Raw genomic sequence first — 15,200 nt, forward strand, 5'->3', positions numbered from 1 at the left:
GCACTGGATCTGGGGCAGCCATGACCGGGAAAAGACTCAACCGTGGGATGCAGAGGTAACCCTGTCCCAGGGCAGAGCCTGGGTGGGCAGCAGCAGCCATTGTTAGCACTTACTCAAGCAGAGCATCAGAAGCAGCCCAGATCTCTGATGGTGGCCCCTGTACCACAGCTCACCTCTCCATACACCTGAGAGTCCACATGGGCCTTACTAATCCTGCAGAGCTGTTCCACAAGAGGGTGGAGGTGGCAGAGGCTAGGGACAGTGATTGGCAAGGAGGGACAAAAGGGACTTGCACACAAGGCTGCATCTGAGCAGAGCACAGGCAGCATATTGAACCTCTGTCTGTGCACGGGCGCTACTTGCTTCAGCACTACTCGCCTCTGGAGCAAAGGTCCTGGTGCAAGAAAAGGTAAAATCACACACATAAATAAAGCAGAGCTAGTTCAGGTATGACCCTTGGGGCTTCCACTCCAGTAACTTGGGATCTGAGCTGGCCCCTGATAGGGTGGTGATGACTGCTGAGCAGAGAGGGAGTTCCACCACACACCCAGTGCCAGCTCTAGTCCCTCCATCTCTGACCCCACCACCTACCTAGGTGATAGCTGCCAGCACACCCAGAGGAAAGACATGCCTTGCACCCAGCTCAAATCCAGCTCTCCCATCAAAGACATTGTACACAGTCTTTATAGGGATGCTTTCACATAAGAACACCTGTTTAAGACTGCAATAGGTAACTGTTTCCGCTAAATTCATATAGGCAGAGAAAGTTAAGCAAATTGAAAAGGCAGAGGAACTACTTACTCTCCATTGAAAGAGCAAGAGAAAACCACTGAAAAAATAAAAATGAGACAGAAATGAACAATTTACCATATAAAAATTCAAAGCATTGATAATAAGTTGGCTAACTAAACTAGGGAAAAGAAGAGATGAACACAGTGAAAATTAGACCCAATTAGAAATGAAGAGTTCAATAGCTGAAATAAAAAACACTAGGAGGAATGAATAGTAGACTAAGTGATACAGAAGAAGGCATAAGTGATCTGGAATATAGAATAATGGAAGTCACCCAATTGGAACAGCAAAAAGTAACAAATTAAATATTGAAAGCATTTAAAAGATTTCTGAGGTAATATTAAGTATACCAACATTTGCATTATGGGGATCCCAGAAAGAAAAGAGAGAGAAGGGGATTGAAAATGTATTTGAAGAAATGATGGCTAAAAATTATCAAACATGAAGAAGTAAATGGATATCCTCTGTACAGGAAGCACAGAGGGTCTCAAACTAGATGAAGCCAAACAGAGCCACACCAAGACATATCATACTTCAATTCACAAAAGTTAAAGATAGAGAATTCTAAATGCAGCAAGAGAAAAAGTCACATACAAGGGAATCCCCATCAAGCTACCAGCTGATTTCTCTGCAGAAACTTCACAGGCCAGAAAGGAGTGGCATGATATATTCATGCTGAAAGGGAAAACCTGCAACCTGGGATACTCTAGCCAGCAAGATTATCATTTAGAACAGAAGGAGAGAGAACTTCTCAGACAGACAGACAAAAACTAAAAGAGTTTATCAACACTAAACCTACACTGAAAGAAATGTGAAGGGTCTTCCCTAAGTGGAAAAGAAGTTAGAATCTATAGGAAAGGGAAAATCCCACTAAGAAAGGCAATTGTATAGTAAGAACTGAGGATCCATCACTTAACCTAGTAAAAAGATTAAAAAATGAAAAATTGTAAAAGCAACTATAAGTATAATAAACAGTTAAGGGATAAACATGACCATGTAAAATATGACATCAAAAACACAAAATTTCAGGGAGAGCAGTAAAAACATAAATCTTTCAGAATGGGCCTGAACTTAAACGACTACCTGTTTAAAACAAGTAGATACGGTTTTATGTCCACATCTATGAACCCCATGGCAATCTCAAATCAAAAACCTATAGTAGATACAAAAAAACTAAAAAGAAAGGAACCCAAGTGTACTACTAAAAAAAAAAAAAATCATTAAACCACAATGGAAGAAATGAATAGAGAATAACTATAAAGACAACCAGAAAACAAGTAATAAAATGGCAGTAAGTACATTCCTATTAATAACTTCTTTAAATGTCAATGGACTAAATGCTCCAATCAAAAGACACAGCATGGGTGATTGGATAAAAAAAAAAAGTCCTTTCCATATGCTGCCTTCATGAGACTCACTTCAGAGCTAAAGGTACACACAGACTGAAAGTGAAGGGATGGAAGAAGATATTTCATTCAAATGCAAAGGGCAAGAAAGTGGGGGTAGCAATACTCATATCAGACAAGATAGACTTTAAAACAAAGTCTATAATGAAAGACAAAGATATAAATATATAATGATAATAGGATCAGACAAGAAGAGGATGTTACAATTGTTAACATTTATGCATGCAATTCAGGAATGCCTTAATATATAAAGCAAATAGTAACAGACATGAAGGGAGAAACTGACAAAATGCAATAATAGTAGGGGACTTGTACACCCCACTGATGTCAATGGACAGATCATCCAGAGAGAAGATCAGTAAGGCAACAGCAGTCTTAAATGACACAATAGACCAGTTGAACTTAATGGTACCTATAGGACATTACATCCCAAACAGCAGAATATATACTCTTTTCAAGTGCACATGGAACTTTCTCCAAGATAAGTCACATACTAGGCCTCAAAACAACTTTCAACAAATTTAAGAGGGTAGAAATTATATAAAGCATTTTTTCCAACCACAACATTATGAAACTAGAAATCAATTTTAGAAAGAAAAATGGGAAAATAACAAATGTGGAGACAAAACAACATGCTACTACAAAACCAATGGATCAGTGAAGAAATCAAAGAGGAAGTCAGAAAATACCTCAAGACTAATGAAAATGGAAACACAACATTCCAAAATCTATGGGTGCAGCAAAAGCAGTTCTAACAGGGAAGTTTATAGCAATACAAGAAAAATTTCAAATGAACAACCTACCCTGCCACCTATAGTAATTATAAAAGAAGATCAAACAAAGCTCAAAGTGAGCAGAATGAAGGAAGTAATAAAGATCAGAGAGAAAATAAATAGAGATTTAAAAAAATAGAAAAGATCAATGAAACCAAGTGTTGGAAGTGAAATTGAATTGTAATTTAAAAAAGAAAAACCTTCCAGCAAACAAAAGTCCAGAACTGGATGGCTTTATAGGGGAATTCTACCAAACATATAAAGAACTAATACCTATCCTTCTCAAACTATATCAAAAGATTAAAGAGGAAAGAACATTCCCAGCTTCATTCTATGAGGTCACCATTACCCTGATACAAAAACCAGACAAAGACACTACAAAAAATAAAATTTCAGGCCCAAATCTTTGATGAATATATATGCAAAATATATGCAAAAATCCTTAACAAAATATTAGCAAACCGAACCCAACAATATATAAAAAATCCAACAATATATCACAACAATATATACATCATACACCATGATAAAGTTGTATTTATTCCAGTGCAACAAGGATGGTTCAACATTAACAAATCAATCAATGTGATACACCACATTAATAAAAGGAAGGATAAAAATCACATGATCATCTCAGGAGACACAGAAAAGGCATTTGACAAGATTCAGCATCTATTCATAATAAAAACTCTCATCGAAGTGGGTATGGATGGAATGTATCTCCACATGTATCAACATAAAAAATGTATCAACATAAAATATGCCATCTATGAAAACTCCACAGCTAACATCATACTGAACAGTGAAAATCTGAAAGTCTTTTCTCTAAATTCAGGAATGAGACAAGGATGCCCATTCTATTTAACATAACATTGAAAGTCCTAGCTGCAGGAATCAGACAAGACAAATAAATAAAAGGCATCCAAATTGGAAGAGAAGTGAAACTGTCACTATTTGCATATGACATGATACTTTACATAGAAAACCCTAAAGTTTCCACTGAAAAAAGTATTAGAACTAATAAATGAATTCAGCAAGGTTGCTAGATAAATCTGCTGCTTTTCTATACACTATTAATAAACTATCAGAAAGAAAAAGTAAAAAAAAAAAAGAAAATATACACCATGATGTATATGTAGCAAAACAGAAATAGACTCACAGATACAGAGAACAAACCATTGGTTACCAGTGGTGAGAAGGTAGGGGGGTGGAGTAGGTTAGGGGTATGGGATTAAGAGATACAGCCTACTATGTATAGATAAGCAATGAGGGTATATTGTATAGCACAAGGAATTATAGCCATTTTCTTGTAATAACTTTTAATGGAGTATAATCTGTAAAAATACTGAATCAATATGCTTTACTCCTGAAACTAATATAATATTATACATCAAAAATGCTTCAGTTAAAAAAATAAAATGGAAAAATATCATCCTTAGAGATATGGAGAAAAAAGTGATAATAGGCAACCTTTATTTAAAAAAAAAAATCAGGTGCATTTCTACGTACTACCAGTTAACAATCCAAAAAGGAAACTAAGCAATTTCTTTCACAGTAACATCTAGAAGAATGAAATACTTAGGAAGAAATTTAATGATAGAGGCAAAAGACTTATGAACTAAAAGTATAAAAGAAAGAGTAAAACTATATAACCATGTGACTATGATTTGGCCCAAGAGCTATAAAAGGAACTTTGGCAGGGTTCTTGCCAGGATATCTCTGTAAAAGGGAGGGAGTAAGAGAGCTTTGGCTCTTCATTTTCTTCTGGCTGCTAGTGTAGAAGGTAGATATAATGGCTGGAGCTGCAGCAGCCACTTTGAATCAAGAGATGACCTTGAGGATAGAGGCCACATGCTGAAGGAATACATAAGCAAATGGAAAGATATCTTATGTTCATTGATCGGAAGAATTAATATTTTTTTAAGATGACAATACTACCCAAAGTGATTTACAGTTGCTATGCATTCCCTTTAAAAATCCTAATCACATTTTTTTCAAATGGAAAACTCCATTCTAAAATTCATATGTAATCATATGGGACCCCAAATATTCAAAGCAATCTTGAAAAAGAAGAACAAAGTTGGAGGTTTCACGTTTCTTTATTTCAAAACTTACTATAAAGCCGTGGTAATCAAAATAATGTTATATTTGCATAAGAACAGACACATAGACCAATGGAATAAAGTAGAGAGCCTAGAAATAAACTCTTGAGTATATGATCAGATAATTTGCTTCAGGGGTGCAAGACTACTCAATGCATAAAGGAGTGTGTTTTCAATAGATAATGCTGGGAAAGCTGGGTATCCTTATGTAAAAGAGTAAAGTTGGATGCCTACCTTATACCATATACAAAAATGAACTTGCAATTGATCAAAGATGTAGTACATAAGAGCTAAAAGTATAAAACTCAAATGGACAACCCAAATGTCCATTAAAACATGAATGAGGTATATACATACAATGGAATATTATTCAACCTTAAAAAAAGGTTTGGAAATCTGGTACATGCTACACCATGAAAACATTATAGTAGGTGAACTAAGCCAGACACGAAAGAACAAATGTTGTGTGATTGCACTTATATGAAATACCTAGTATCAGTAAGAATAGAAGTTGCCAGGTTACCAAGTCCTGGGGGGAGGGGATAATGGGGAGTTATTGTTTAATGGATATAGTGGGGTTTTTTTTAGATGATAAAAAAGTTCTGAATATGGATAGTGGTGATGGTTGTGAATGTAGTTAATACCACTGACCTGTACACTTATAAATAGTAAAAAAAGGTAAATTTCGTGTTATGCATATTTTACTTTAACTAAAAAAATTCTTTGTTTCTTATTGAACTCTATTTTGTTCACTTGGATGCTGTTTGTTTTTGCTCTGTTTAATAGAGCTCAGTTTCATACTGATTTTCTGTCCTGTACCTATCATCTTCTCTGTGTTTTCAAAGCTTTGTCTTCTTCCTCTGCCCTTAGGAAGGTTTTACAAGTTGGCCCTCTCCTTCCCACTCTGACTGTGGTCCCCAGACCAGCAGCAGCAACATCATCTGGGAAATTCAGAACTACAGACCTACCCTAGATGTCCTGCTCAGAATCTGCATTTTAACAAGATCCCTCAGTGACTTGTGTCCCCTCCAAGTTTATGAAGTCATTCACATCATTAAATGACTTTCAGCTGTGTAATTCTGCTGTCTCTGTGTTCAGTACAGATTTCAGTTCAGCACTTACGCTCGGATTCTTTGCATTCTTTTCTCAGTTTTACATCACCTGTCTATGCCTTCATCTCAGGCTTTTCTTTCCTTATGTCTTCCTATCCTTGTTTTAAAGAGAATTCATGCCTTTTGACAACCAGACCAACATCTTCCCAAGTTTTCAACTTTCATTTTGCATGCTTGCATACTTTTCATAGAACATCTCTTTGTTTTATTCATAATGTTTATCCTTAGATGAGCAGATCCATGGAGACTAAGTGATATTCTAATGAGACTTTGGATATGGCGACCTTGGCCCCCTTCTGTCTCACGCTCACATTGGAAGCCTTAGTCCCTAGGATACAAATCTGAAGATTGGGTTAATGCATTCCCTTTGTTATGCCTAATTGCCATTCTTTTAGGGTAGGTCCTCCCCTCAGACTGCTGGTTAACCCACTGAGCCATGAAGTCAGATGCAACGTATGATACTTTGAATAGTCTTGAATGACACCTACTCTGGCCTGCTTGTTTCCATGCCCTGTGGATATCTGCCTCCAGCTGCAGTGGCTTTTCTTTGAGGTGATAGGTTGTGTGCATTTGACTTTGTCGTCCAACCACTTTCAACTAGGGAGTGTGTCCTGTAAAGCTATGGTGGCGAGGGGGCCGGAGGGAGAAGGAGGCTGGGAGAGAGGGAAGGGGAGGGCGGGGGAAAGGAGAGGAGAGAGAGAGAATTAGGGAGGGAGAAGAGCTGGCAGGCTGCATTAGCAGGCAGGGCCAGGTCTGTCACCCTGTCTGGCTCACGCTGTTTCTCACCCTTTCCGATGGAACTTACCGTGGTGATGAAGATGTTCTAAAATCTGTACCATCCAGTACAATAGCCACTAGCCATAGGTGACTATTGAGCACTTGGAATTTGGCTAGTGCCTTAGAGGAACTAAATTTTTAATTTTATTTAATTTTAATTAATTTAGAATTTAATTATAAATAGGCACATGTGGCTAGTGACTACCTTTCTAGATATAAACCCCACACACACCTCCCAAGTACCATCATTAGATCCAGATGGTTGGGGAGATTCAAAATCTCAAAGTACTTTTTTGATTCTTTCAAAATATTTCCTTCCTTCCTCTTAGAGAGTTGAACCTAAGTATTTTCCTTGAGACTCCCTCAGTCATCCACCCTGACATTTCTGTTCCTGTCAGGTGCTTGAGGTCTGGCACATGCTTTCTTCTGGTTTTGGTTTTTAGCATTATTGCTGGTTTTGGCCTTTGAATTGCTTTATCACCATATTGTTTGAAAATCAGGAGGTGGCCCATCTCATTTGCCTAATGTGACTACTCATTTCACCAAGATTTATGTTCCTACAATGCTAGTGGATTTATGCTGAAATCCAGAAGTAAATGCTCCCGTTGTAGGAAAATACTGTCTGCTAAGGGCTTTGCTATCTTATGGCACCCCTGAGAAGTATCAGGTTGTGATGTCCATTTATTTATAAGATAATTTATGCTTTTCTATGTGTGTAGTTACTTGCGTTGATTGTTGTATCTGTTATCTATGCCCACAACATTGCTGCGTAACAAACAGCTGGAAAGCCTCAATGTCAAATGATAATGAGTGCTCATTGCTTGTGAATCTGGGTGATTAATCAGCACCTCTGCAGATTCTGGCTGGTTCACCCACAGGCCCAGGGATGGGTGGTCTCTGCCCCTTATGTCCATACTCCTCCTAGAACCAGCAGACTTATATGAGCGTGGTTTTCTCACAGCAAAGGCAGAAGTACAAGGGGACCAGAAACACAGAATGTCTCTTGGAGGCTAATCTTGGGACTGTTAGTACACACATTCTATCGGACAAAGCAAGGCACAAAGTTGGCCCATGTTCAGAAACGGGCAGACAGCTCCTCTTTAGTGAGAAGAGCTGCAAATGACATGGCAAAGAGAGTGGATACTGGGGAAGATGAAGGAATGGGGCTGCCAACACAATCAACTTTCTACAGCAATTTTCCCAGCAACATCCTCAACGAATCTGCACAGCAGAGGCCTTTGGACATTTCTGTGTGTGTATCTTCTTATATTTATTGTAAAATAAAACAAAAATTGGGGCAACTTCAATGTTCGTTTATGTCCTGTGCCCTCTCCACATTGAATAATAAGCACTTGCTTTAGAAGGATGCTTGGTCAGTCTGAATTATTTGATTAGGTCCTTAATCCTAGCATCTGAATTTCTATTCTTGGAAAAATGATAGATGCCTCCACTGCCTGGTGCACCTGGGGTGAAGCCAGGAATGGAGATGAGTGTAAGTTACCTGAGAGCAGTTGCAGAGGGCTAAGTGATTACCTGTAAGGCAGTACCCCAGGTGTGCTGCTGTTCTGGGGCCATGGGTAACAACCATTGCCCAGGGTTCTCGGACGTTTGGACATCCCCAGTACAAGCCAGAAGTCACACAGGACGTGCTGCTAACTTGCTCCCGGTCCTGCTAGTTTGACAAGATTGTGATCAAAGGGCCAGAACTCCGCCTATGGCTGCATTTTGCTGCAGTCCTCACAGCCATGGAAACTGTAAAGCTTATGGGCATTAACATCAGCCTGCTAAGGACTCATTCTGCAGCCGAAGGATTCAGAGACCACCAGGATGTCAGCACATAGAGCATCATCCAAGCACCTTTTTTTTTTTCCGTACATAATGGAATTTTTTTTTATTTATTTATTTTTAACATCTTTATTGGAATATAATCATCCAAGCATATTGACCAGTGAGCCCAGGGAGGCTCTCAGAGGGTCAGTAAACATTCAAAGTCAGATCTCCTGCTGGGAGTGCTTGCAGGAGGGTGGGTATCCCCTCTGGCTCTTCGATTTGGGGGATTGAAACCAAGAAGGGCCAAGCCACCTCTTTTCCTTTCCACATTTTGCTTGAGTTCCACGCTGTCTGTTAGTCCAGGACACCTGCCATGTGCATGTGGCTGCGGTTCTAGGCACTTATGACTGCAGGGGACCAAGCCCTGCTCCAGGCTCCCCAGAGGACAAGCAAGGGGCCTGCAAGTCAACAAATGGAAGGACATTCCAAGGGTAGATGGTCCTAAGTATAATGACGATACTAAAATGGGTGACGAAAGGAGAGATAGTGGGGCTGAGATGCTTTAGTTCTACAAGGCCTCTGAGAAAGCTAGTCAGGGACATTTTAACCTCTGTTCTCTCTGGTATTTACTATGAATCTAAAATATTCGTATAAGTGGGGAAGAGAGTGTGTGCATTGCCTTGTGATTCACTGTAAGTGTGGGTCCCAGGCTCAGCTCAGAGTCCCCCTTTCCCAGCAAGGACAGAGAGAGAGCAGTGTCGTACCTCGGCTGACAAGCAGGCATACTACCACCACCTAGTAGCTGTGTTCCTGAGCAGCCAAAAGCGATATTTCCACCACAGCCTCTCCAGGCGGTCTGTGGAGAAATCTGTGTTTGTGGGATGACACAAAGAGTTTGCGTCTGCCCTTAATATTCTTTTTAATTGGTGGAAATTTTAAAATGGAAGTGCTGATACCAAAGTGATCTCATAAGCTTGATATAATTGAGACAAAGTTAGAACGCTTTGACCTGCTAAAAGCTGTTCTTCCCAGGAGTAGTTTCTAGATGGTGTCCAAAGATGGCAGGTGTCTCATAATAGGATTTTAAACTTGTTGGGTTGTTGCTGCCCTTATAAACTTCACATTTATTCCTCGAATTTTCATACTTTTGACTCTTAAACATATCTTTAGGGATATATCACTTATAATAGCAGGACTACCTACTAAACTCTACCCTATTCCACAATGGGCAAAATATCACTGCTGTTGCAGCAAGTGTAGCCTTAAAATATTTATTTTCTCCCCTTACGTAGTATATTTCCAATTTGTCATACATATGAGACATATACATGTATATGATCTCTGTGTGTGTGTGTATATATATATATATACACACACACATATATATAACATATTTCTCTACTGAATTCGCTCTTCTTTGAAAACGAGAACCTCATTCCCTGAGTAGGCTTTTAAAAGTTGTATATATTTTGTAGTTTAAGGCAGAAGAGGTGTCAAGGAGGTAGATGAGTGAGTGCAGGATTCAGGCTGCCTGGATCTGAATGCCACATGTGCCTTCCAGTAGCATTGTAAATGTTGCCGACCTCCTTACTCTTTCTGATCCTTGGTTTGCTCATCTGCAAAATGGGAAGAATAACAATACCTCTACAATGTGGTTGTTGTGAGATTAAGTGCATGAGTGTTCAATTGCTGAGCACGGAGCTGGGCCCAAAGCCAACTCACAACCAGCCTTACATAAAGTTCAGATGTGACTGCATGCTATGACTAAAAACAATGGATCTACTGGAGAGAATTCCTCACGCAATATTTCTTATTGACTTCACCACTATTTCTTAGAAATAGGAGTGGAATTCTCAGCTTTCAGATGGAAGTGGAGCTAGAAGTTGGTTAAAGTCTGTTCTCAGGACAAATAAAATTGATTAGAAAAAAATACAAAAGGTGTGTGTGTGAGCGCATGCGTGTTGGGGATTATGCAACTAGAGCTCGAATGTCACTGGGGCTTCCCTGCCCTTGGTCCATCTCCATTAACTAGGCTTGAGTTCTCATTCTGCAGACTATGAAATACCCTCCTATGGTTTCTACAAAGTCCCAGGGGTGCAAAATTTGGTCATTTCACTCAGAAGGTCCAGTCCCCAAACCTGTCATGAGTTTAGCCAATGTGGATGATGGCCTTGTGGCTCGGGGAGGGGTTCTGGCCTGCTGTCCCCTTCTTGATCTCTTTATTCTCCCCTTTCTTTTTTTCTTGCCTTTCTGTCCCAGTGGCAAAAAGACCTCTTTCCTTCTTCCACTGTGTCATGAGTAGGCTCTTATGACTTACTTTCCACCATAAGAGGGTTTTCTGTGTATTTTTTCATAGGAAGAAGAGTAGCACATAGATGTCTATACCTTATTCCTCAAGTCAATAGGAATAGGGCTCCATATGATAGCCAGTATGATACCAGAATGAGAAGACAGGACAACAGCTGTACTAAAGGTACTCACCAATTCTACTAGCTTCATGCTTCCCACTTCCAATGATTCCTATGAAACACTCTACATAATATCACAATACATGTGAGTCTCCAAACAATTTGGATGTGTGTGTGTGCACTTGTGTGCATGTATTTTAATGATGGTGATTGGGAATAAATAAGGAAAAACAAACAAAACATGGTAATCTCAGTTACTGAGTCTTCAAGTGAATAGGTATTAAAACATGTAGGAAAATTTAAAAATTTGAACATTTCCAGTAGAGATCTTTTTCTTTTATTTACAAAAATTTGTAATTTTAGCAGAACTTTCTTCTAATTTTGCCTTGTAGGCATCTTGTATGGATGTTGGGTTGACAACCTGCCATAAAACATGCCAGAATTTCAAAGCTTGAGGCTGATTCTTCAGTTGGCTAGGAAGTCAGATGATGTAGAAAAATATACCAAAGAGCTATGTGTTGACTTCAGATAGAATGTAATCCACTCTTTGGAATGATAATTGGAAGTGTTATGACATTTGGAAAGGACACAGTTTCATCATTGGTGTGGATCTTATAGCATATGTCTGCACGGCACTTGCATGCTATTTGCAAAGAAAAAATTAGCGTTGTCCCATGATTGGCAAATAGGTTGACGTTTTCCTTCACTGTTCTTCTCAGTCATTGAAAATTAGAACTTTCCTCAACCTGCTGCTTAACCCAATGCTAATAGAAGGACATGCTTTACTCCTATTCCTTTATCACCGGCACTTAGGTTCAGTGAGACAAGCCCAACATAATTAGCACATGACTGGTGTCTGATGGGTGTTTTGGAGCAGAACTTGCTCATGTTGCCTGAGTGGTAGGAGGTTTGTTGTGAATGTTCACATGGAAGGCTGGTTTGTTGTGAATGTTCACATGGAAGGCTGTCTATAGAAAGCTCAATACTGGGCTTCGAGAAGGGTGGAGTCTAGAATGTGGCTGGGATTTCAAGGTAAATCTAGGGATCTCAGGAGAAGACATTCTCACTTCTTCCTTCTTAAGATTCACCGTTTAATGAGCACAGCCCGGGCCGCCATTTACACATCTTCCACATCAGCTCTGAGATGCTGCTCCCTGAGATGTGTCGTACATGCAAGGCTGTGTGCTATGGCCCAGGCTTAGCTCTGCTGTCTCCTGAACCATCAACTCTCTGCATTGTCTTCACCTCTGTTATGCTTTCTCATGCCTGACTCTCCAGTTTGAAAATAGCATCACAAGCCTCTAATTCATGAACTTGCAAGTTTAGCTCCATTCTCATCTTTAATTCATTCTCATGGAAGAGAATCCCTTTAGCTCCATTCTGCCTTTTAACTCAGGCCACATCCTATATTCTTGTTCAACTAATGGTTGGCTGTGCTTGATTCTGGGACCCAGCCCAGTCTGGTTAGCTGGGACTGTGGTGCAGAAGGGATGGGATTTCGAGAAAGAATAAAACATGGTAGCCTAATCGTTGCATTTTCAACAGAGGCTTTGGGTAGGTTGGTTTCCCTAAAATGAGGCTTTCGGCAGAGTAGGAAATGAACTTGACGTTTCTCGAAGTGTTTTATCTCCATGTACAGTGGGTTTAACCATTGCACGGCAGAGGCTTAACCGTCCTTGGACCACGATATAAATTCTTTCCATGGCTGCAGCTGACCTCAAGGGAAGCTAACCCAAGTTTTCATTCATAATCAATAACATAGAAGCCAAATATTCTCTTTGAAAAGGTAGATGATCCTGTGGTGAAAAGCCCTGGAGCATTAGCCCAAGAGGCAACTATAATAAAACAGAATCAAATAGAAGCTTGGCTCACATTTCCAGAGTGCAGCCTGTGGAGTGGGAGCTACTTGAACACTTCGCACTGAAAGTCAAAGAATTAAATTGTAATCTAATCAATGTTGTTACCATTGGTAAGTTTTCTCTGTGCTACAAAAGTTAGAGCGTCACTAGACAATGAGGCAGAATAAAAACTGAAGACAAGAGCTTCCTAAGAAGCCCCTTTCTCTTCCTTTGATTATCCAAAGTCAACAAGTTTGCATGAATAATTTTGTAATTATATATGTACTGCTTTTTAGGATAAAGCTGGCCTACAGTATAATGAAAACTTGTCCGTTTAGTATATATCATGAAATATGTTTAATCAGGTGTGCTTTGGGGAAGGGGTCCTACCTGAGGGTTACTCAGTGTTTATCTAGAAGCAGTTTTTCTGCTGTATTTCTCATCCCATCTTTAATATCTGCCCTCACTCTGTGTGTTTCAGAATCACCACGACCGCAGCATGCATGATGGACCTGAGAAGATACCCTTTGGATGAGCAGAACTGCACTCTGGAGATTGAAAGCTGTGTGTATCTGTATTTCTTTTTCATCCACTTTGTGTTCTAGGCCTTTTTATCATTATTTGGCATGGCATATATAATTTTCTTGACATAGTTTTTAACTATCCTAAAGGTTAGAAGTTTAATCCTCCACTCTGCAAATATCACTTTCATGACAGAGAGAGGGCAAGAGAAAGAGAGAGACAGAGACAGAGGCTCAGTATAAAAGAATCCTCCACTCTGATCTAAGAGAGTCTGTTTGCTATGCTGAAATAAAAGAAGACAGATGCTCTTCATCTCGACCCCTTCAGTGAGAAGAGAGCAGACGCCGAGAGGCGGTCCCTCTCAATGTGCTTCATCAGGCACAAGTGGCTGTACTCCTGGGACCCTCTGCAGTTGGAGTAAACCTCATTTCCCATTAGGAGCTCAGCTTTACAAGCCAACTATTTCTACATCTTGGCAATTTTCTTCAATTTGAAGAGTATTCAGATGCCTTATTGATAATTCAGTGTTGAGTGATACTTCTCTGCGAGGGACGAGAGCTGCAGCCACGTAGTCTAAGAAGAAAATGTCCTGCTCCCTGACCTGCAACCCTGGCATATCCGGATATGGCTGCTGCTGTTGTGTCTTCCCCTGACCCACCAGAGATTGGTTTATCATTAGCCTCAGTTGGATTTCGGGTTGTCGGTATTTGTATTGAATTTTGGGGGGATGGCAAATGACTTACTTTGCAGCACATTCGATGCATGTATAGTGAGAAGTGAATGCCTTGGTGAATGAACACACTGGGAAGCTGTACTGGTGGCAGGCCAGTGTTTAGACCCCTCACTGTGCCCCTCACTTTCACACGGCATCATGGCCCTGCTTTCTGAGAGCTGTGCTTTCAGAAGGTGAGGGACGTGAGATCATGTGGCATGATGCATAGTATATTTAGTATGAAGGCTCAGGGGAAAGATGATGGTTTCCCAATAGTTGAAGGGCTACTTTAGGAAGTTAAGTAGATTCTGTGTGGCCAGAGGACACAACTCCAATGAGTTGATGAGAGTTTCAGCAAGGCAAATTTGGGATCTAAGTGAGGAAGCAGCTCCTATTCCAACTGTGAGCCGTAGTGAGTGGCGTTGAAGAGTGTAGATTCTGTTTCCTTGATGTTTAACCAAGGTGGAGGATGGGCAGGAAGGTCCGTTGTCAAAGAGATTTCCTCAGAGTGTGTGAGGTCCCTCCCACTCAGAGAATTCACGATTAAAGCAGTTGAACAGAAGAGGGATTCTCCCAGTTTTCTGGTGACCTGACTACACACGTGTGCAAAAGTTTTTATTAAAGTCAAGATGCAAATGTATGGAAGAGTTAGCCAATTGAAGATCTGGATGTCCTGCTGGGGGGCATGTAAGCACTGGGCACAGCATGCTGATCTGAGCTACAGCCAGAAGACCAGAGGGGCTGGACTGGGTGGGCAAGGGAGTGGGCGTGGATGTACTTAACAACGCACACAGGGACCAGTCCTGTGGGTTCTTGGGGTCCTATTAAGGACTTTGGACTTGTTTTGCTAATTGCATTGGGAAACATTTGAGTGCTTTAAGCAGAAGAGTGACTTGGTAAGATGTGTGTTTTATTAGCGATCGCTGTGGCCGCCAGGTGAGAATGGAGTGTAAGGCAGTCGGAGGGAAGGCCAGAGACAAAAGGTGTG

At 40.2% G+C, this 15,200-nt stretch overlaps 1 protein-coding gene across 2 annotated transcripts in view; it reads left to right on the top strand.

The window, feature by feature from the left end:
- The window catches only part of GABRB3 (gamma-aminobutyric acid type A receptor subunit beta3), a 247,594-nt gene that overhangs the window by 197,077 nt on the left and 35,317 nt on the right, over positions 1–15,200 (top strand). For both annotated transcript variants that reach the window (XM_032624917.1, XM_032624916.1), the window contains exon 5: positions 13,460–13,542. In XM_032624917.1, coding sequence (XP_032480808.1) covers positions 13,460–13,542 — 83 coding nt within the window. The remainder of the gene's footprint in view (positions 1–13,459; positions 13,543–15,200) is intronic.

This window comes from Phocoena sinus, chromosome 2, assembly GCF_008692025.1.
Source record: "Phocoena sinus isolate mPhoSin1 chromosome 2, mPhoSin1.pri, whole genome shotgun sequence".
NCBI lineage: Eukaryota > Metazoa > Chordata > Mammalia > Artiodactyla > Phocoenidae > Phocoena > Phocoena sinus.